This window comes from Phodopus roborovskii, unplaced genomic scaffold (assembly GCF_943737965.1).
Source record: "Phodopus roborovskii unplaced genomic scaffold, PHOROB, whole genome shotgun sequence".
NCBI lineage: Eukaryota > Metazoa > Chordata > Mammalia > Rodentia > Cricetidae > Phodopus > Phodopus roborovskii.
The window spans coordinates 6,198,462-6,219,155 of NW_026126460.1; the positions used below are offsets into that span (position 1 = coordinate 6,198,462).

Genomic DNA, 20,694 nt, shown 5'->3' on the forward strand with positions numbered 1-20,694 from the left:
TCCTTATGGGCTCTGGGGATTAGAACTCGTATTTTCATGCTTATAAAGCAAGAGCTATGTCTCCAGCACCTGAAATGTATCTAAAACAACTAATAATGTCAGTTATACTTAATATTATTCTTTGCCATTTTCTCTGAAATAGCACAACTCCATTTTTCGGACAGGGTGGTGATGTGCCCCACTATAGAGTAAAATATTGTAATAATCATCTTTTCCCTCTGCCAAAAACTTGCTTTACTTCCTACCCTTGCAAATAGATTAACTATATAACACTTTGACCACCAGACTGAAGGAATTTACTGAAAGCTTCCGAGAAGGAGTTTGTTTCCATAGGGAAGACATATCCCACTTATGTCAGAGAATATGACTATGAAAAGTCAACTTTTGTTTTGTTTTTTGGTTTTATGTTTTTTTGAGACAGGGTTTCTCTGTGGCTTTGGAATCTGTCCTGGAACTAGTTCTTGTAGACCAGGCTGACCTGGAACTCACAGAGATCCACCTGCCTCTGCCTCCCTAGTGCTGGGATCAAAGATGTGGGCCACCACCACCCAGCTACAACAGCCTATTGTTACAACTCCTTACAACTCCTCACATCTCTGACCTCAGCAGGAACTTTTATTCATGTACATATATCTCCCAGACACATAATTAAAATAATAAAAGTAAATCTGTAAAAAAAAAAATCATGTTTAACTCCCAAATATTGGTATTTAACCAAATCAGGTGTTCACTGTGAAAGACAGAAGTGTTCCCGAAGATGTGTTGGGATACAACACATATGCCTATTAAAGAGGGAACAAAAAGAAAACATGTCACTTTGTAGGTATAGATACAGTCTTACAGTCTGGGAACTTGAGTATGCTTTCTCTTATGAAAAGTGCTAGAAATGACAGTGGGAACTGTTATGCAAAAGGTGGCCACTGACCCTGATTACACTTGGGTCAAAGTGAAATACTACCTGAGTGTGTTTAATGTCCCTTATTTCAATTAGTTCTCAAAATGATTCTAAGGCTGGTACCAACATTACACCTAGCATATAAATGGAGTTGAGGACAAAGTTAAGAACCAGTTAAGTGGCCATCCAAACATCCAAAGACTGATAAACCAAGCAGTTGATATATAGAACCTGTATACTATATCACTATTGACTGATTTAGTTGTTTAAAAAAAAAAAACTTCATGTTGTTAGGCATGCCTGTCATCTCAACATCTGGATGTTAGAGGTATGATGATGATGAGTCTATATAGAGAATGTGAAGCTAGCCGGGGCCACATTAGAACTGGTCTCAAAAAACAAGGCAAAGAAACAACAAAACTTCACCTAAAAAGAAATACATACCTATTATTCTTTTTCTTAGACTACGAGGTGGCGCTGACAGACATTCAGCTTTGTTATTGTTCTGTTCAAAATTTAAAAAGCACAGTAAGTAATGAATAATCAATAATATTATAATGAATAATAAATCCCAGAAGTAAAAAACAAAAGCAAAACTAAAACAGAAAAATATGTTGTTCTCAAATTACAACATTAGAACTAGATGAGTGATTCCTAGCACCAGGACAGTAACAAATTAATTTGCTGATATAAAAAAAGAAATATGTAAGTTCTAGGACAGGACAAGCCACCATAGGCAGGAAGCCAAGGGGACTGGAGACTGGACAGGCTGCTTCTGCAGGGTCTTAATGCCTACTCAAAAACAAAACAAAACACAAGAACCAAAACCCAAAATAACATAAGAAAGAAAGGAAGGAAATTGGCAGACTTCCCAGACACAAAATTCACTATTAGTTTTTTCAATAGATGGTAGGTTACCGCCGGCAGATAAAATTCATCCAGACAAAATACAAAAACAATTCATCAAGGTCATAGGGGATGGGAAGACATCAACAATGGTGGTCTTCAAAGGGCCTCATCCTCCACCACGGTCACATGAAGAAAGACCATCATGTCGGCATTTGAGGCTAGTCTCTTGTAGACCAGGCTGGTGTCGAACTCACAAAGATCCGCCTGCCCCTGGCTCCCCAGTGCTGGAATTAGGGGTGTGTGCCACCACCACCCAGCTAGTCTCATGATCTTTTTTGCCCTCACAGTCAACTATAAGGGGGAGGGGAAAAAGGGAAAGATAAAGGAAAAAAAACAAAGACTTCTAACAATCCCTTTTTGTTTTCCTAACATCTCTTTTTGGTCTGACAGTTGGACAACTAACCTTGAAAAGAAAAGTCTGGTACTTCCCCACACTTGAGTTTGGCCTAAGTTTAAAATAAAAGATAAAAAGTAACCTCATCTCCTTAACTCAAAAGAACAGGGCTCTTCCTCTTTGTCTCCTCCTGAGAGCTGCCAAGATTTTCAACTTGTCTGTCTTTTCCTTTCTTAAAAGATGTATTATTTATTTAATGTGTGTGTGTAAAAATATTTGTGCACGTGGAGATCAGAGAGCGCCTTGGAGGATCAACTCTCTTCTACCATATGGATCCCAGGGACAGAACTCAGGTCATAAGATATATTTTTTTATTTTGTGTATTGATGTCTGTATACCACATATGTGTCTAGTGCACCAGATACCCTCTTAATGGGGTTATATATGGTGAAACTGCCATGTGGATGCTGGGAATTGAACCTAGACCCTCTCTGGAAAAGCAGTCAGGGGTCCTGAATGCTGATCCAAACCTCCTGTTGTTTTCCTCACAAATTCTAATAAAACAGTCCTTGAGCTTTCCTCTGAATTCATTCCTAAATTCTTTTTTATTTATTTAAATTTTTTTCTAGATTTATCTTGTGTGTATTCAGTGTTTTGCTTACATGTATGTATATGCATCATGCATATGCACCATGTATGTGCCTGGTGACAGCAGAAGTTAAAAAAGTGTGAGAAAAAAAAAAAATAAGAATGTCAGATCCCCTGGAACTGGAATTATTTGGGTACTGGAAACCAAAAAGCAACAAGTGTTCTTAATTGCTGAGTCAAATTACCAGTGCCTCAAATTCTTTCATTAACAAAGCTAAGAACCAAGAAGGAATGTTCCAGTTTCCCTAGTAACATGGCACCCACCATAGGACACTCCAAAGTTCCTGGTAGTATCCCTTCTACTTTATTTATAAAATATATGTATGTATTTATTTTATGTGTATGTGTGCCTGGGTACATGCATGGGCACCACACATGTGCAGGAGACTGAAGAAGTCAGAAGATGTCACTAGACAGATCCTCAGAAACTGGAATTACGAGCAATTGTTACCCATCCACTCTGTGGGTGCTAGGAACTGAACTTGGCTCTTTAGTAAGAGCAGATAAGTGCTTTTCATCCCTATTTAATCTTTTTAAAGTGCAGGTACATCCTACTAAAGTTATTATAAGATTAAGAATTGAAATAATTGACATCTATATAGATAAATTATCAAGTATGAGAACTTGTAACATCCATATCAAAATAACTTTCGAAAAATTCTAACTCACCCCTCAAAATACTACTAGTATTCCCTGTTGGTTATAGAAAGTTTGCTGGTTTCCTTCATGAAGACAAGAGATTACTCCATTGCCCTCAGATAACAGAAATTTAATAAAAGCCTAACCAGAGGAATTTCATCCTATTAAAAAATGAAAACTGCCCACTGAGCACATATTTTAGAAACTTCCTCTATTTTGTAAAACAGAATTCTCAACTATAGGACATATCCACAGGGATACAAACAAGTGAGATAAGAGTCTATATTCCTTCCTGCTTCAGGTGGGTCATTTACGTGTTTCGATCCCAAGCAAAACACCAGCTACGATTTAAAGCAAGGCATGATAATAATTTTCTTCCAGACTGCATAGGACTTTATGCAAGAGCCTGGTGAGCAAAGGCGCATGCCTTTAATCCCAGTACTTGGGAGGCAGAGGCAGGCAGATCTCTGTGAGTTGGAGGTCAGCCAGGTACAAAGTGAGTTCAAGGACAGCCAGGACTGTTACACAGAGAGACCCTGTCTTGAGGGATTAAAATGAAATGCTAAACTCCAAAAATTAGGAGAAGACAGTGTCCCTCTGCTGCCTTGGAGAGCGCCTGTTCCTCTAACAATGGGCCCTTACGCCCCCGGACCTCCAGAGTTAGCAGCACAATGCCCTCCATGCTAGTTTCAAGCTGGAGCTCCGGCCCTCTCATTGTTGCTTGGTCCAAAGCTGTCATCACTCTCACAGCTTGTTTATCTTATCAAACAAGTTTCCCTGTTAAAATGTGTATCAAGGGCATCTCCCTCAGTGTGTGCACCAGTTATAGAACACCACATGCCCAACCAATAGGTTCTTCATCTTGAAGCACCTGTAAGAACCACTTGAGTTCAAATTCCTAATTCTATATACACTGGCTCCTGAACGCTCTCCTCTAAGGCAGCAAGCTAAGCTCCGACAGTGGCATTCTATCTTCCTTCAATAAGCAACTTGGACCAACAGCTTTTGATGACTTCTGGAGAGCTGATAAGACCTAATCAGAGCATGTAAAATACAACTTGAAAAAGAATGCTACAATGTATCTCAAATATTGCTTGGATCATTTTAAAAAAATCACATTTATGTACTGGGAGTGGGGGGGATCACTCCATGTATGGTCAGAGAAAAACCCAGGGGAGTTGGTCCTCTCTTTGATCATGTAGGTCTCTGAGATAGGAACTCATTTTATCCATCTGGCTGGGTATAAGGTACCTTTACCCGCTGAACCACTTCACTGTCCCAGTTTTCTTTTACAATGATGTCACACACTGAGAAAAGCATTATTAAAGTCAATGATAGCTCTGACATGTCTAACCATGCTGTTCAGGCCCCAACTCTGGTCTTGGACATCTATATTCACATCCCCCTTTAACCAAGTCCAGGCATGTCCAATTCTATAATCATTACAGGCTGGATATTCATGCCATTGACATATCACAGTCACTGAGACTTACCCACACCTAGGTGCTATCGACTGATAAAGCATAGTGAAAAAACAAGATCGCCAGGTGGTGACGGTGCACACCTTTAATCCCAGTGCCCAAAAGGCAGAGACAGATCTGTGAGTTCCAGGACAGCCAAGGCTACACAGAGAAACCCTACTTTGAAAAAAACAGAACAACAACAAATAAACAAAAATCACTAAAACACAAAAGAGACAAAAACTGGATTCCTTTCCTGGAATGAATCTACCTAAAATCAACACAGATTTCAATTATACAATTATAAAAGTATAAAATAATGAACTAATCATTCAAGAAATAATAACACATCACATATCAACACAAAACCAAACTCATAAAATTCCTAGGTCAGTTCTACTAAGATAAAAATACCCAGAATAGTTGCGACAGAGCACAAAGAACACACAACAGCTATGCGTGGGCAAACCTGGGCTAATTTTCCAGTTTTATCCCAAGTGAGGTGAACTCAGTAAGTCATTTGATCTTTCTGAAATTCAAATTCTTCATTAGTCAGGTATATAACTGAAAAATGCCCCCAAACTATAATCTCAACTTAAAACTAAGAGAGAAAAGCTATTGTTCATCATGCCTTGCTTGGTTTTGCTTGTTATGTCGATTACTTACTTCCGGTTGTACTTTCTCTGAAGTAGAATGCCCTAAAGGAAACAAAAGTCACATTTATTACAAATACTTCATTTTAAGTCAAGACCTAGTTTTGCTGAAAGCAAAGTTGTATATAAAGGCCAGCATATTTTACTGAGTTCTTATTTAACTACAGGCTAATGAGCACTAAGAATTTTATGACTATTGAGACCAGTGACATTTTTGCAGCATTCCTACACATCTGTAGTATTCTAGTAAGAAAACAAACAAAAACCCAAGCCTTTTCCATTTTGATTCGAAAGTATACTGTTTATGTTAGCTGGAATAGGGCAATCAAAAATAGATGCTCCATGATTTACAACAAGCCATTGAACTTCTATCCACAAGCCTTATTTCATAGTATGTGCCAAAGCCCAATCTCCCATGAGAAACTGGCTAACACAAACCAAAACTTATGGGACTTTATGATCATTCTTAGGTATGCCTGTCACTCCTCATAATGTCAGATGCATAGATGACTTTCTGCATCTGATATTGATGCTTTATTGACTGATAAGTATAGACACATTAAAATAGATGGGATTTAAAAAATTAGTTTGTGTTGAATGCATTTTCAGAGTAGAAAAGAATATATGAAAATTCACTAAGATTAAAAAAGGAGAAGCAGCAGCAGCAACAGCACAATATTAATGCAACTATGAACGTTCTTCAAAGAAATGTGATGGAGTCTTACCCTTGCCTTTTCTAGTGACCTTTTTCTTAGTTTCAGGATCAGCCTTTGAGTCAAGCGGTACAACTTTTCTTGCCGTTTTTGCAAGTTCTAAAGCTGTAACCAGGGGAAAAGGACCTTTGTTGAACATCAGGTACAGAGAGAGTAGCGTTCAGTAATATGAACTCTTTAAAACAAAATCCTGCATATTACTTTTATCAGAAAAACAAATAAACCTACCCAAATTAAGAAAACTGATGTTGGGGAATAGTGGTGCACACCTTTATTCTTAGCACTCAGGAGGCAGAGACAGGAGGATCTCTGAGTTCAATGCCAGCCTGATCTACAGAAAGCAAGATAGGTTGCAAAGAAACACAAAAATCTGTCTCCAAAAAAAAAAAAAAAAAAGAAGAAGAAAAAAAAAAAAGAGTACTGCTTTTTATAAAACTTTTAAGCTGTCTCCCCAATATCTTTCTTGTAGTTGGAGGTTCCTCTTCCTGCCTGCCAGATCCCAAATAACTACTCTAGGGCATAATATTAATTATAATTGTCTGGCCAATGGCTCAGGCACATTACCGACTATCTTTCACAATTAAATTAACCCATTTCTATCATTCTATATTTTACCACAAGGCTCATAGCTTGTTACCTCACATCTTGCTGCCCTAGAGAATAGTGTCTCCCCGACCCTTTCTCTCCGTAACTATTTGGATTTCCCACCTAGCTATATTCTACCTATATATGTGCCATTGGCTAAAACACCTTTATTCATCAACCAATAAAAGCAACACATATTTGCAGCATACAGAAGGACATGACACATAATTTTTTCTTTAAAAACAATTATATTTACTCATGTGTTTATTATGTGTGTGGATATATGCATGCCAGTGTGCATATTCAAATCACAGAAGTTAGTTTCTCTCTCCCAATGAGGGTCCTGGATATCAATTTCAGCTTGTCATGTTTCATGACAAATGCCTTTACCCACTGAGCCACCTAACCCCTTCCTAGCATCTGAATCTCCCAATTAATTATACACAAATTTCTCCAACAGCAAAACAGAAATAATTGCTGGCATCTCTACCAATAGCTTATACCCATTCTTTCCATGTCTTATCCTTTTGACATGTTTATTGGGTTCTCCCTCCATTTCTTTAGTTTATTTGTTTTAAGGCAGGTTCTCATTATATAGCTCTGGCTGTCCTGGAACATCCTCTGTAGGCCCGGCTGGCCTGCAACTCACAGAGATCCACCTGTCCCTGCCCCTTTCTCCTGAGTGCTGGGATTAGAGATGTGTACTATGCCTGACTCTCCTCCCTTTTCTTATATATACTGTAGCCACAACCTCCTGAGGTGATGCAAGGACAAGAAGTTGGCATCTAAAACCCTAGTGAAAACTGTATGTAGTTAAAATTTCATTTTAAATTTTGTATAAAGTGTGGCGCTCTTGTGTAAAACTTTACATATGAATGATTCATAAAATATAATATGGAGTGGAGCAGATGGCTGCTCCTTTGGTGAAGCACCAAATGAAATGGTTGACTTTTAGGTGACATTTAAATAAAACAGCTATCTAATCTTTATTTCAATGATGGCAAGCAGGTGGAAAATGAGCGTACATGGGAGATCAGACGTATATTCCCAAATGTGACACTCATACAACAGTGCATATTAATCACATTGCCTTACTTCTTTTATTCCTCTTAAGATTTATCTTCACCATTAAAAAAATAGTGTGTGTGTGTGTGTGTGTGTATTGGAGACAGATGCCCACAATGGCTGGGGTATCAGATAACCCACAGTTGGAGTTACAAGTGGTTGTGAGCCATCTGATGAGGGTGCTAGGAACCAAACTGGGCCCTCTGCAAAGGCAGTACACACTTTTAACTACTGAGCCACCTCTCCAGCCTATTTTTATTCTTTAAATGGAGAAAAGTGTAGCTACATATAAATTTAAGTCATTTTACTGGCCCATATGCCCTAACTTAGAAATTTTATCTTTTGATCTTGAAAGTTAGCTAAGATACTCACAAGCTCCACAAGCACTTCCTTTTTTTTTCCATTTTTTTTTTTTTTTTTTTTTTTTTTTTTAGATTTATTTCTTATGTATACAGCATTCTGCTTGCATGTATGCCTACACACTAGAAGAGGGCACCAGATATCATTACATGGTTGCAAGCTCAGGACCTCTGGAAGAGCAGCCAGTGGCTCTTAACCTCTGAGACATCTCTCCAGCCCTGCACTTCCTTTTCTTAATTCCATGCTCTATATAAATCACTGGTTGTTTGCTGCTGTTATTATAGTTTGTTTGCTGTACATGGTCTTGTTTTTAAGACATCCTTTGATTTTGGGCAGAATTTTGCAATAGAGAACAGTGGCCTGAGTGCTAAGAGTAAGTGACTGCTGAATGCTCAGCCACAGAAGTATCAGCACCTCCAAGGCCAGGCAACATCTCTGTGAAGAGGAAGCAGAAAGAAGGTAAGAGCTGGAGGAGGGCAGTGCAATGCCATCATACATGCATAACATGAGCTTTTAGCATTTGTGATTATATCCACACGACCAGCATAAAATGGAACCCATCAGTATTCTGTCACGAAGGAGTTAAGGGCTCACAAGCCCTGACTCTTCCTGGGGATTTACAGGCAGTTAAGGGAGTTAGTGTAGAGAGCTCATAAGGCCCCACTTGTCTTGAGAATCTATAGCAAACTGAGAGGGGAGGAAGATACCTTTTTTTTTAGTGCTGCAACCACTGGTAAGTTGCCCAGTCTTCTATAAACAATCCCTCACCCATGTAAATAACCTTAATTAATCTTATTAGTGGGAGAGAGAAAACGTGAGGGAGGGAGAGGCAGAGAGACTGATTGACTGAAGAAGAAGGGAGGTAATTTGAAAGGGGGGGAACCAGCTGAGATCATTTTGGTTTTATATTGACATTGTTTTTTTTTTTTTTTTTTTTTTGCATGTAGTCTTTCGCTATTCTGCTTAGGCTAGCCTTCAAGTCTCTTGGGCTTCCTGGCTCAGCCTCCCAAGTAGCTGAAGTTAAAGGTATATGCCACCATTTCCAGTTTTCTACCCAATAGTAAGTAACTACTAAATGCAAAGAAAACACTGAAAAGTAAAATAACTTTTGTTTTTTAGAGACAGAACTTCTGACCATCCTGCCTATAAGTAGTGTTACTAGTTACTAGATGAACTAGTATAACCAGTGCCAGGACTACAAGGATGTACCACTGCACTTGGCATACGACTAGAGAGAGGCAAATTCCTCTTGGGTGACCTTAATTCCAACATGTACAATAATTTTTACCAAGTACAACGGCCAGTACAATCATCTTCCCCTACATCTTTCTATACACCACACTGCAATCCACAATTCCTCTGCCTATCAAGCTGTTAACCCCATAAGCTCCGGGGCCATTCTGGAAGCCAGCTTCCCCCCCATGACCCATTCTTTTCTGACTCTAGCTCACCAGAGCGGTCACTTTCACTCTTGCTCTGCCACACCTATTTGTGCTCCCAGAATACTCAGCTCACACTACGACACAAATCTGCAGGTAACATCTTTCCTTAAAAGCGTCCAATGACTGCACCTACAAGATGGCTCGGTGTATAAAGGCACTTGTCACCAAGACTGACGAGCTGATTTGTAGGACCTATGTTGCAAGAAAGAATCAACTCCAACAGGTTGTCCTTTAACTCATGTGCCCATATATGCACAGCCATAAACACACAAGTAAATGAAGCCATTAAAAAGAAAAACCATACAATGACTTTTCAAGTTACCAGAAATGAAAATTAGCTGGGCGTTTGTGGCACATGCCTTTAGTCCCAGCACTTGGGAGGCAGAGGCAGGTGAATCTCTGTGAGTTTGAGGCTAACCTGGTCTAAAGAGCTAGTTCTAGGAAAGGCTCCAAACCTACACAGAGAAACCCTGTCTCGAAAAACTAAAAATGAAAATTATGCATCCTTGATATACAGGCCCTCCCTTATCTCTTCCCTGAAACATCTTCATAGCAGTATTCTCCAATTCATTTTCCATCCATACTCAGTGATTTGCAGAAACGTGAATGAATCATTTTTAAATTCAATGTCCTGGATCCTTGACAAATTTCTATTACTTCTTCAAAAATTGGCATTGTCAGCTTCCATGATTTAATATCAAAGACTGCCTTTCTACTCTAAGCAACTACTGTAGCTTATACACAACTCTATGGCGGCTGGGTAGGAATAGAGCAGCACAAGCATTGAAATCTAAACCTGGCTCTGCCATGTATCTGAGATTTTAATGCGCATGATAGGCTCACAAACAGACAGACAGATCTATATATTGAGCACTGCACCAATCCTGGCATACACTACTTGGTCAATAATAACTTCTATCATCATTATATAAATGACTTTAAGTAAGAGTAGCTCAAAATGTCTTTGAACTTATGATACTCCTGTCTCTAAGTCCAGAGTGCTGGAATATAGTTGCATGACATCATACCAGTTAATCACATCATTCTTTATAAAGAAATGTCTTCTTCTCTAGATTATAAGGACCATTTATTCCATTAGGGTTTCAATGTAGCTTTGGAGCCTATCCTGGAACTAGCTCTGTAGACCAGGCTGGTCTCGAACTCACAGAGATCCACCTGCCTCTTCCTCCCAAGTGCTATGATTAAAGGCATGTGCTACGAGTGTCTGATTTATTTCATCATGAGGATGTGGTATTATTCTACAATGACTATAGGAAACAGAAAAGTAACATACCTAATTTAGCCATCTCTTCAGAGTGTTTTCTTTGTTGAAAAGAATAAACTTTATTCCCACCATCTACAGCAGAGCCATTTTTCAAGGAATCTGAAAAAGAAAATGTAACACACATTGAAGAAAAAGCAAGAAGGTTAAGAAAGATAAAGCTTTAAATAGCTAAAATCTAAAAGTTACACCCCTCTACCTATCATAAAAATTTACCAGCAGATACGAGCATACAAAATATTTTTTTATACACACAAGGAAAAATGACTAATCTTATTTATTTAAACATTAACACAAGAAGCATGCTATTTACAGATACAATAATTTTTCTCCAGACTGGCAAGATTAATAGACTATGAAAATTAAACCAAGTAGGTAAAATTGTGAGTTGTAAAAGGACTTCACTAGTTTCTGTTACCCTAGTAAAATAAAACCTCTGTGAGTAAGAGAAACAGATCAGTGATTAAGAATGCTTCCTCCTCTTCTAGAGGATCTGAGTTCAGTTCCCAGCACCTGTATCAGGTAGCCCACAGAAGATCCAATGTCTTCTGCAGACTCACGGACACACACACACACACAAATAAATCTTAGAAAGGAAAATAAAATCCCCAAGGCAAGGAACTTTATAAACAAAAGGTGTTCATTTTCCTGGACATGAACTAGCATGTCACGTCAGGAAATTTATGCGCAATCCAGGGGACAGGCTTACTTTTTTTTACCAGCTCTTTCAAGAACTATCTCAATTCATTCTAATGGTCAGTGTAGATTATTCAATCTAATGATGTGACTCCTGAGGTAGCATGTCTCAGGCGGTTTAACTCCTAATATATTAGGCCTTATCTGTTCTCCACATCACCATACTGGGTATCATACTTCTAACACATGAACCCCTGGAGACAAACCACAGCAAATGTTCTTACTGAACAGGCCCTTTCTTTTCTACTCTTTCTAAAGATTCTGTGTTAGAGCTGCATGTGGTGGCATATGCCAGCAATTCTAGCACTTAGGAGACAGGATAATCAGTAGTTCAATACCAGCTCATGCTACATAATACCACATCTCAAAATGCCAATGGAAGACAAGAAATGCCCCTGTGTTCTAAAACTTAGGCCAGTTATATGGTTCAGTGGGCAAAGGCAGCCTACATCAAAGTAGGATAACCTGACTTTTATCACTGGGACTCACATGTGGGAAGGAGATCATCAACTCCCCTAAGTTGCTCCCTGACTCCTATATCTCAACACACACAAAAGTTACATAAAATATAACTTTAAAAAGTTTGTTTGTCGGTTTTGCTGGGCAGTGATAGTGAACGCCTTTAATCCCAGCACTCGGGGAGTTCAAGGCAGGTGGATCTCTGTGAGTTTGAGGCCAGCCTGGTCTACATAGTGAGTTCCAGGACAGCTGCAGCTATACACAGAGAACCCCTATTTAAAAAAAAAAAATCAAAACAAATCCCATCCCTGAAAAAAAGCCTAAACGCTAGCTTGTTTTCTGTTTATGACGAAAGAGCTGGAGAAAAGTTCCACAGTAAAGAATGCGTAGGTGAGAGCAACACGACCTCCTTGAATTCCCTTCTATTTTAAAAAGAGGCTCAAAGTAACAATAAAGAGACCTGATCTGTAAGGTAACTATCCTCTGCTTTCTGTCTCCTGCACATGCTACCAACCCACCTGACGTTCTGCCCAAGAGCACCAAACCAGCCACCAGGGACTGAAGCCTCTGAATCAACAACTGGATGCCTATATACGGCATGATGAGACATGCCTATGAACCCAACTACTCAGGAGGCTGCGTTGGAGAGGGTCACAGACCAAGGACTGGTTACTTCTCTTTTATTAAAAACAAAACCAAACAAAAACCCTGCTGGGGACTGGAGAAATGGTTCAGTGGTTAAGAGCAGAGGACCTGAGTTCAGTTCCCAGTGCTGCTTTAGGATCCTGTAACCTCAGCTGATGCCCTCTTCTGGCTCCAAGGGTACTTGCACTCACATACAAACAAAATTAAAAACTAATTAAAACTAATTAAAAACTTAAAAAAAATGCAACAAGAACAAACAAAGGCAATTGTTTTAGATTGGACACACAATTATAGTTTACCCCTTTCTAGGCTACCAAGTTATCTTTGTACATCCTGAAAAGCAAGCAGTTCATTCTACTAGCCGAAAGCTGTGTGTATGTTACCCTCAATGAATACCTTGAATATTTCTTCCCAAAACTTCCACATAGTTCTGATCCTTTAAGACTTCCTGGTCATTCTTCTCCGATTCACACACTGGCTTCTTTATTATTTTCTGGGGATTGACCAGAAGCTGAGCTTTCTCCTTCTTTAATTTAGTTCCTATGAAATATACAAAATAAGGCGTGAGTTTATTTTTATTATATATACATGTGTATATATACACATACATTGGTTTCACTATATATACATATATATATATATATATACATATACACACATACATACATACATATATACATGAGTTCACAGTTCTGCTTGTCCTGGAATTCTCTCTGTAGACCAGGCTGGTCTAGAACTCACAGAGATTCTCCTGCCTCTGCCTCTTGAATGCTGAGATTAAAGGATTGTACCACCACTGCCTATCGTGAATTCTTTCTAAATATTTCATTAGAACCATCCAGATGGTTCAGCAGATAAGCTGTAGGCCATGCCAGGCTGACAGAATGCAAGAAGAAGAGAACCATTTGCAGAGAGTTATCCTCTGACCACCATGTGTGTATATGTTACATATGTCAGTAAACAAACTACACTTAATGCATGACCAATACGTAAAACTGAGGGGAAGTCAATGTTTTATCTTTCATTAAAAGTACCAAGTCAGAGGCTGGAGAGATGGCTCAGCATCTCTAAGGTGTGTTTTAAGAGCACTTGCTGCTCTAAGAAAGGATCTGGGTTCAGTTCCTGGCACTCTTATGGCAGCTCACAAATTCTAGTTGTAGGGTATCCAATGTGTTGTTCTGGGCGCCAGGCAGGCATAAAGTCAGACACACACACACACACACACACACACACACACAGAGGAGGAGGAAAGGAGGAGGAGAAGAAGAAATAAAAACTAAGTTAAACATACTCTGCTTTGGGGTGAATGAGCAATTATTTCCACCACTACAAAGTTCATTTTGGATAAAACTTTATACTGACTTTCAGTTAAATTTCAACGGACGTAAACTAAAAATCAGAGCAGTTTTTATTTAGTTTTAGCAGAGTGCATATTCTGTATTATAGTGTTTTTAAGAATGATGTGATCTGCCAGGCTGTTGTGGTGCACGCCTTTAATCCCAGCATTCGGGAAGCAGTGGCAGGTGGAACTCTGTGAGTTTGAGGCCAGCCTGGTCTACAAAGCGAGTTCTGGGACAGCCAAGGCTACAGAGAAACCCTGCTTCAGGAAACAACAACAACAAAACAGCAACCACAAAGATATGATCATAAGCATCTCAACTGTACAATCACACATACCTCCTTCTCTATCAAAAATGTGGTTGAGAACATTATCATCTCCCACAAATTGAACATTCAGCACCTTAGATTCCTTTAACTGCAGTGTGCTCATTGTGGCCAACCTAAACAAAAGTAGTAAGTCAATGTGATGAAGAATTCATACCAAATAAACATTTGTGAAATGAATACATATATTTAATATTTTTAAAAGTAAAATCATACTATGTACTGTTAGTATGTCCCTCAATGATGGCTTCTAACTGGGGCATGGAAGCCAAGTATTTCCCATCTCAAATTGCTCTTGGTTACATTCTTTACCACAGCAACAAGAAATCAAACTAGGACACTCATTTATAAACCCATGCTTGCCTTTTCTTCTGGCAAAAAACAAATAAGCAACAACAAACTAATGACTATCTCTCATAAGTTATTTATTATTACAGACAGCTAAATGTTGCAAACTTTTGTTTAATAACTAGCACAATTAAATGGCTTTTTTCATTTACCTTGTAAGGTGCTATGCATTCTGCAGCTTGAAGATTCAGTCACCTGTAACTAGAAGTCAGTCAAGATCAGCTAGTAGATGAAGGAAAGCAACTAGGGTAACCCCGCCCCCAAAGTCAAGCATTTTAACGATACAGTGTGTAATAACTGTACCCAAGAAGCTAATACAATGGCACAAAGAAGACAAAATAGTAACCGGCTAAAGAAACCAAGACTGGAAAACATTTAGACTGGCAAGAGGTAGGTCAGAGGAGAAAGCTAAGCACTTACTACGAGCTATATATAGTTTTCTGTATTTTGTTTTCTCTTGTAGTGAAATAGAGTCTTGTTATGTAGCCAAGTCTAACCTAGAACTCAAAACTCTCCAGCTCTGCCTCTCAAGTGCTGGAATCATAATGAATTGCCACCAACCCTGCCTCTTTACATTATTCCAATTTAACCTTCAGAGCTTCAAGAGGTTATACTTTGTAGGAAAAATAACAAATATAATATCCAGAGTCACAACCACATCCCATAAAGCATGTCCTTCTTGGGTCATTTTATAGTCACATTGCTGCTTTCTGTTCTAGAGACTCTGAGTACGTTAAAGAAAATGTGTAATGCATCTACATAAACCTGTATGAAGAAACTAATAGTTTATACTTGAATAAATAGGTTTTTTTTTTTTTGGCAGGGTCTATATGTAAGATACTGTATTAGGTAGCTTTAGATACACCAGAAATTAATAAGTCAAGTACATATTTGTGTATGCAAGCAATTACTCCACTTTATAATTAAGCTGTCAGCTAAATAATAAATGATTCATTAAAATTCACAATTAGAAATCAGTTTTACCTGATTCCTACATTCTTGATTACTTGATTATACAACTTGTTCCTTTCTCATTTACCTTGCAAAGCATTTCCTGCCACTGAATAAAAATCCTACTCTAATTGCTTGTTCTGCTCTCTGAAAATTATAACACATCATCATAAAACAAAACATTTAACTCTGAGCTTCTGGGCAAGGAGAGGAGAGAAAGGGGAGGGGACATGACAGAGAAGACTTGTTCATAGTTTTCATTAGCTAAGTTTTTTGGGGGGGAGTGAATTTTCAAGAACTTTTATAAAAGTAGTCTAGGTAACTAATATTATCTCAGGCAATTTCCCTATGGTAGTTTATTGTGTATGTATAAGTGTGGAGGCCAGAGGACAATCCACATTTCTCAGGAATCATTCATCTTATTCTTTGAGACAGGATCTCACTAACCTACAGCTGGAAAATTAGGCTGGTTGACCAGCAAGCCCCAGGAAACCACCTGTCTCTGCCTCCACAACCGCTAGGATTGCAAGCCTCCAGCCCACCAAACCTTTTGTTGCTGCTGTTACCGTAGTTCTAGGGATGGAACTCAGATCCTCATGCTTGCAAGACAAGCACTTTACCAACTGAGTCATCTCTAATACCTATTGCATTTTATTTGTAGTGTGTGTGTGTGTGTGTGTGTGTGTGTGTGTGTGTGTGTGTATAAGAGAGAGAGAGAGAAAGAGAGAGAGAGGAACAATGACCTTATGGATTCCAGACTGGCCTCCAACCAAAGATGACCTTGAACTTCTGATTCTTTATGTCACCATACCTGGCACTGGCATATACAGTGTTGTGGATGGAGCCAGGGGCTACATCAATCCTGCTACATCCCTAGTCTCTTAATTTTCTTATTGTGATGGTCTCACTTTATAATACAAGCTGGCTTTGAACTCATGATTCGACTGCCTCAGCTAACAGTAGTGGGATTACAGCCACCATAACCAGAGCTAGAATTTTAATCACCTACTAGGTGAGCTGCCCCATGTGGTCAAGGACAAGGCATGAATGTAGCCCAACATAAAACTGTAAATTTCAACATTTTTGGCAATTAAAAAAACAAACAAAAACAAATGTGATATGACTCAGTTTGTCAAGTCTTTTTTGGTTGTTGTTTTTTGTTTGTTTGTTTTTCGATACAGGGTTTTTCTGTGTAGCTTTGGAGCCTGTCCTGGAACTAGTTCTTATAGACCAGGCTGGCCTCGAACTCACAGACATCTGTCTGCCTTTGTCTCCCAAGTACTGGGATTAAAGGCATGCACCACCACCCCCAGCTGCATTTTTTTTTTCTTTTTTTGGTAACTTTGTGGATGACAGCAACATGGTATCAAAATGTCAAAAAGGCTGAATATGCCTGCCATTAAGTGGCCTGACTCAGTCTTGCTTGCATCCAAATGCATTTATTTATATAATATATCCATTTTTAAGATATTTTATGCAGTTCAAGCAAAACTACCCCAATTGACATTTCAGCCAAGATTTCATAAGAAAACTCCAACAATTCCTGAGAAAAACACTAACAAATACACAAAATATGAATATGGGTATGAGAAGATGGCTCAGTGGATAAAGCACTTGTCCCACAAGTGTCAGAATGGGAACTGAGGTTCTTGTAGTCATTTAAAAGTTCAAGAGCGCTCAGAACTGGGGAAGGGAGGAAAGGGGATCCCTGAGGTAAGCTACCTAGCTGGGCTAGCCAAGTCAGCAAGTTTCAATAAGAGACCCAGCTTCAGTAAACAACGTAAAGAGGAATTGAGAAAGACATCCCAAATTAATCTCTGCCCTCCACCAGCACACATGAGCCAAAATCCGCATACACACGCATTCGCATACCACACACCCACAACCAACCAATGAAATACAGATATCCACAGTGAGCATCGAATGTTGTGAGAAGACTTGTTCATAGTTTTCATTAGCTAAGTTTTTTGGGGGGAGTGAATTTTCAAGAACTTTTATAAAAGTAGTCTAGGTAACTAATATTATCTCAGGCAATTTCCCTATGGTAGTTTATTGTGTATGTATAAGTGTGGAGGCCAGAGGACAATCTACATTTCTCAGGAATCATTCATCTTATTCTTTGAGACAGGATCTCACTAACCTACAGCTGGAAAATTAGGCTGGTTGACCAGCAAGCCCCAGTCAGCAGCACTAAATAATGCAGCACTCCCTCGAGGAGTAAACACATTTTACAACTAAGCTCTGTCCCAAGGCAATTGTGGCGTTAGGGCGCCCGGCAGCGATGACAGTACAGACTTCAGCAGTAGTTCAATGCCACGACCCCTTGGGGCCACATCCCTCACAGTTCCCTCTCCTCTGGCAGAGCGCTTTGCTACTTTCGGTGCAGGTTCTGACAATTCTCCTACCAACTACAGAACCGGGTTAGCCGGGAAGCAGGCATGCTGAGTGTAGATCTCTCACCATCGGACAGCCCGACGCCTGCCAGTAGCAGACAGCGCTCCTCAGGGGTGAGGCACCCGTGGGGCTGCTCTCAGCGTCGCCCTGCAGGCGATCCACAGCCTCACGACGTCCCGCCGCAGGTGGGCGAGCAGCGAGGCCGGCGGCCCTGCCGGGTGAAGCGCACGGAGAGCCGAGGCTGCAGTGGAGACGCACCCGGACTCACCTCACCGATCCAGAGCCTGCGGGAAGGAGAACGGCCGCGAAGCCCACAGCTCGGCAAGTCAGGGCTCGCGCCGCCTGAGACCGCCCCTCGAACCCCGAGGGAGGTCAACTTCTCCGGGAAAGTCGGAGCCGCGCGAGCCGAACCCCGGCCCAGAAGGGGATGGGAGGTGCGCGCTGCACACTGAATCTCTAGCCCCGCCAGGGGGCGGATCCCTAGGAGACCAATCAGGAGCCGAGTCGGCAAGAGCGACGGCCCCACAGGCCCGTTGACGCGAGCCAGAGGTCCTCGCTCACCCGGAAAACAGATCCCCAAAAACTGGGTTCCGGGGCTTTCCTCTTCAATTCCGTTTCCGTTTCCGGGGGGAAGAACCCGATTCTCGCGCTGCGCCAGAGAGGTGTGTGCTAGGTCTCTAGAAGCTCAGCGGAACGTTCCAGGTGTCATTGTTGTTTTATGGCAATCTTAATATCGTTAGCCTAGCCACCCTGAGGGAAAAGATAATGAAAATGGATTTGCTTAAAGAAAAACACACACTTTTTCTTATTTGATGCAAAGGGATCTCGGGTTTTCGGGATGGAGGAGCCAGAGCATGAATGTGAAGATAGGATCATACCACTAATGAAGTGAAGAGACAAGGTGGAAAGGGGCATTTATACGGAGAAAGTGAGGAAAAGCAATCAGTCTAGCTGGGATACATAACAGCATTTGTTCACTAACAGGATTACGTCATTCGGATTCATTTCAAACAAAGTAGTACACTTAGTACACAGTAGTAAAGATACAATATCAGGTAGGTAAAAGATCCCTCTGCCGTCAGTTAACAGAAAAAGATACTGACCAGATAATATTGAGAAAAGTGCTACAATAAGGCAGCTCGAGTACTTACTGAGAGCACCTAGCCTAAGAGCTGTAAAATGCTCGGCAATTAGGAGTAGCAACTAAATTAGGATCGTAGGAACTAAAGTGACTCCATTTTGGCCAAAGCAACCATGGCTGTCACCAACTTGAGATTGTTAACAAAGTCCCAGGAAGTTATGCCTGTAAAACTAGTCCGGAAATGCTAATCACTAAAGCCCCTTTGCCAGGATTGTGTAAAATTTGTAAAATTTTGTAAAACGATTAGCTTATTCACACAAACTTTTTCTTTTGGGGGAGGGTGTTCAAGACAGGGTTTCACAGTACAGCCCTGACTGTACCGGAACTCAGTAGAGCAGACTGGCCTCGAACTCAGGGATGCACATGCCTTTGCTGGCCTATACTGAGATTAAAAGTCAAGCACCGCCCCTACTCATCCAAACAAACATTCTTATAATGGCATGCTAATGTCAAAGTTAGACATTTCCACCATGTTGGGAACTGTTACTTGAACAAAAATGCTGATGCAGGTTCCACTGGTAGATTTTCTTTGGCAAGGACGCCCTGAACGCTTACAGGCAGGAAGATGGCACTGGCAGAAGTTCAGGTCCTTGAAAGCAGAGAAGGCCGGTGTGGACCCAGAGGCAGTGCCATAAATTAAACTGACTGAGGCCAGGGACACCAATGGGCACCAACACAGAGCCTAGGGAGCATGGCAGCAGGGGCCTAAAACAATATTTACAAAGTTCCAATTTTTGTATCATTTTACTGGGCTTTGTAACATCAGGGCCCACAACTTGTGGGGACCCCCTCCCATCATATCAATACCACCTTAGGGTTAGTTTTTTTGTTTTTGTTCTGTTTTGTGTATCAAGTCCTGTCCTTTGTTAGGTTGGTAGCTGGGCAGCCAGGTGGCCTTTTATCAGAGCAACCTGGTGGCAAACTTCAACTCATGTGCATTACATTATTTCAAGTCACACAAAATGGTTTCTAAGTTACACAGAATAAATTTTAAGTTGTGCCTCTAACACTGGAGCACAGGAGTATATAATTAAAAGACCAAGAGAAGTTGAGTGGTGGTGGCACACACCTTTATTTAATCCCAGCATTCGGGAGGCAGACAGGCAGATCTCTAATTTCAGGCCAGCCTGATCTACAAAGTAAGTTCTAGGACAGCTAGGACTTTTATACTGAGAAACCTTGTCTCCAAAAAAAAAAAAAAAAGCAACAAGAAGACCAAAAGGAGCCAGGCATTGGTGGCAAACATCTTTAATCCCAGCACTCAGGAGGCAGAGGCAGGCAGATCTCTGAGTTTAAGGTCAGCCTGGTCTACATAAGGAGTTCCAGTACAACAGGCTCCAAAGCAATACATAGAAGCCCTATTTCAAATAAATAAATAAATGGGGGGGGGGTTTAAGCCTAAATCAGGCT

General features: G+C 40.3%; 1 protein-coding gene across 1 annotated transcript in view; it reads right to left on the reverse strand.

Moving 5' to 3' along the window:
- The window catches only part of Orc2 (origin recognition complex subunit 2), a 38,215-nt gene extending 19,708 nt beyond the window's left edge, over positions 1 to 18,507 (reverse strand). The window contains exons 1-8 of the mRNA XM_051190257.1: positions 18,412 to 18,507; positions 14,951 to 14,999; positions 14,463 to 14,566; positions 13,182 to 13,325; positions 10,998 to 11,087; positions 6,264 to 6,356; positions 5,552 to 5,583; positions 1,340 to 1,400 (exon numbers count right to left, since the gene is read on the reverse strand). Of these exons, the coding sequence (XP_051046214.1) occupies positions 1,340 to 1,400; positions 5,552 to 5,583; positions 6,264 to 6,356; positions 10,998 to 11,087; positions 13,182 to 13,325; positions 14,463 to 14,556 (514 nt within the window). The 5' untranslated portion in view covers positions 14,557 to 14,566; positions 14,951 to 14,999; positions 18,412 to 18,507. The remainder of the gene's footprint in view (positions 1 to 1,339; positions 1,401 to 5,551; positions 5,584 to 6,263; positions 6,357 to 10,997; positions 11,088 to 13,181; positions 13,326 to 14,462; positions 14,567 to 14,950; positions 15,000 to 18,411) is intronic.
- Between the last annotated feature and the right edge of the window lie 2,187 nt (positions 18,508 to 20,694).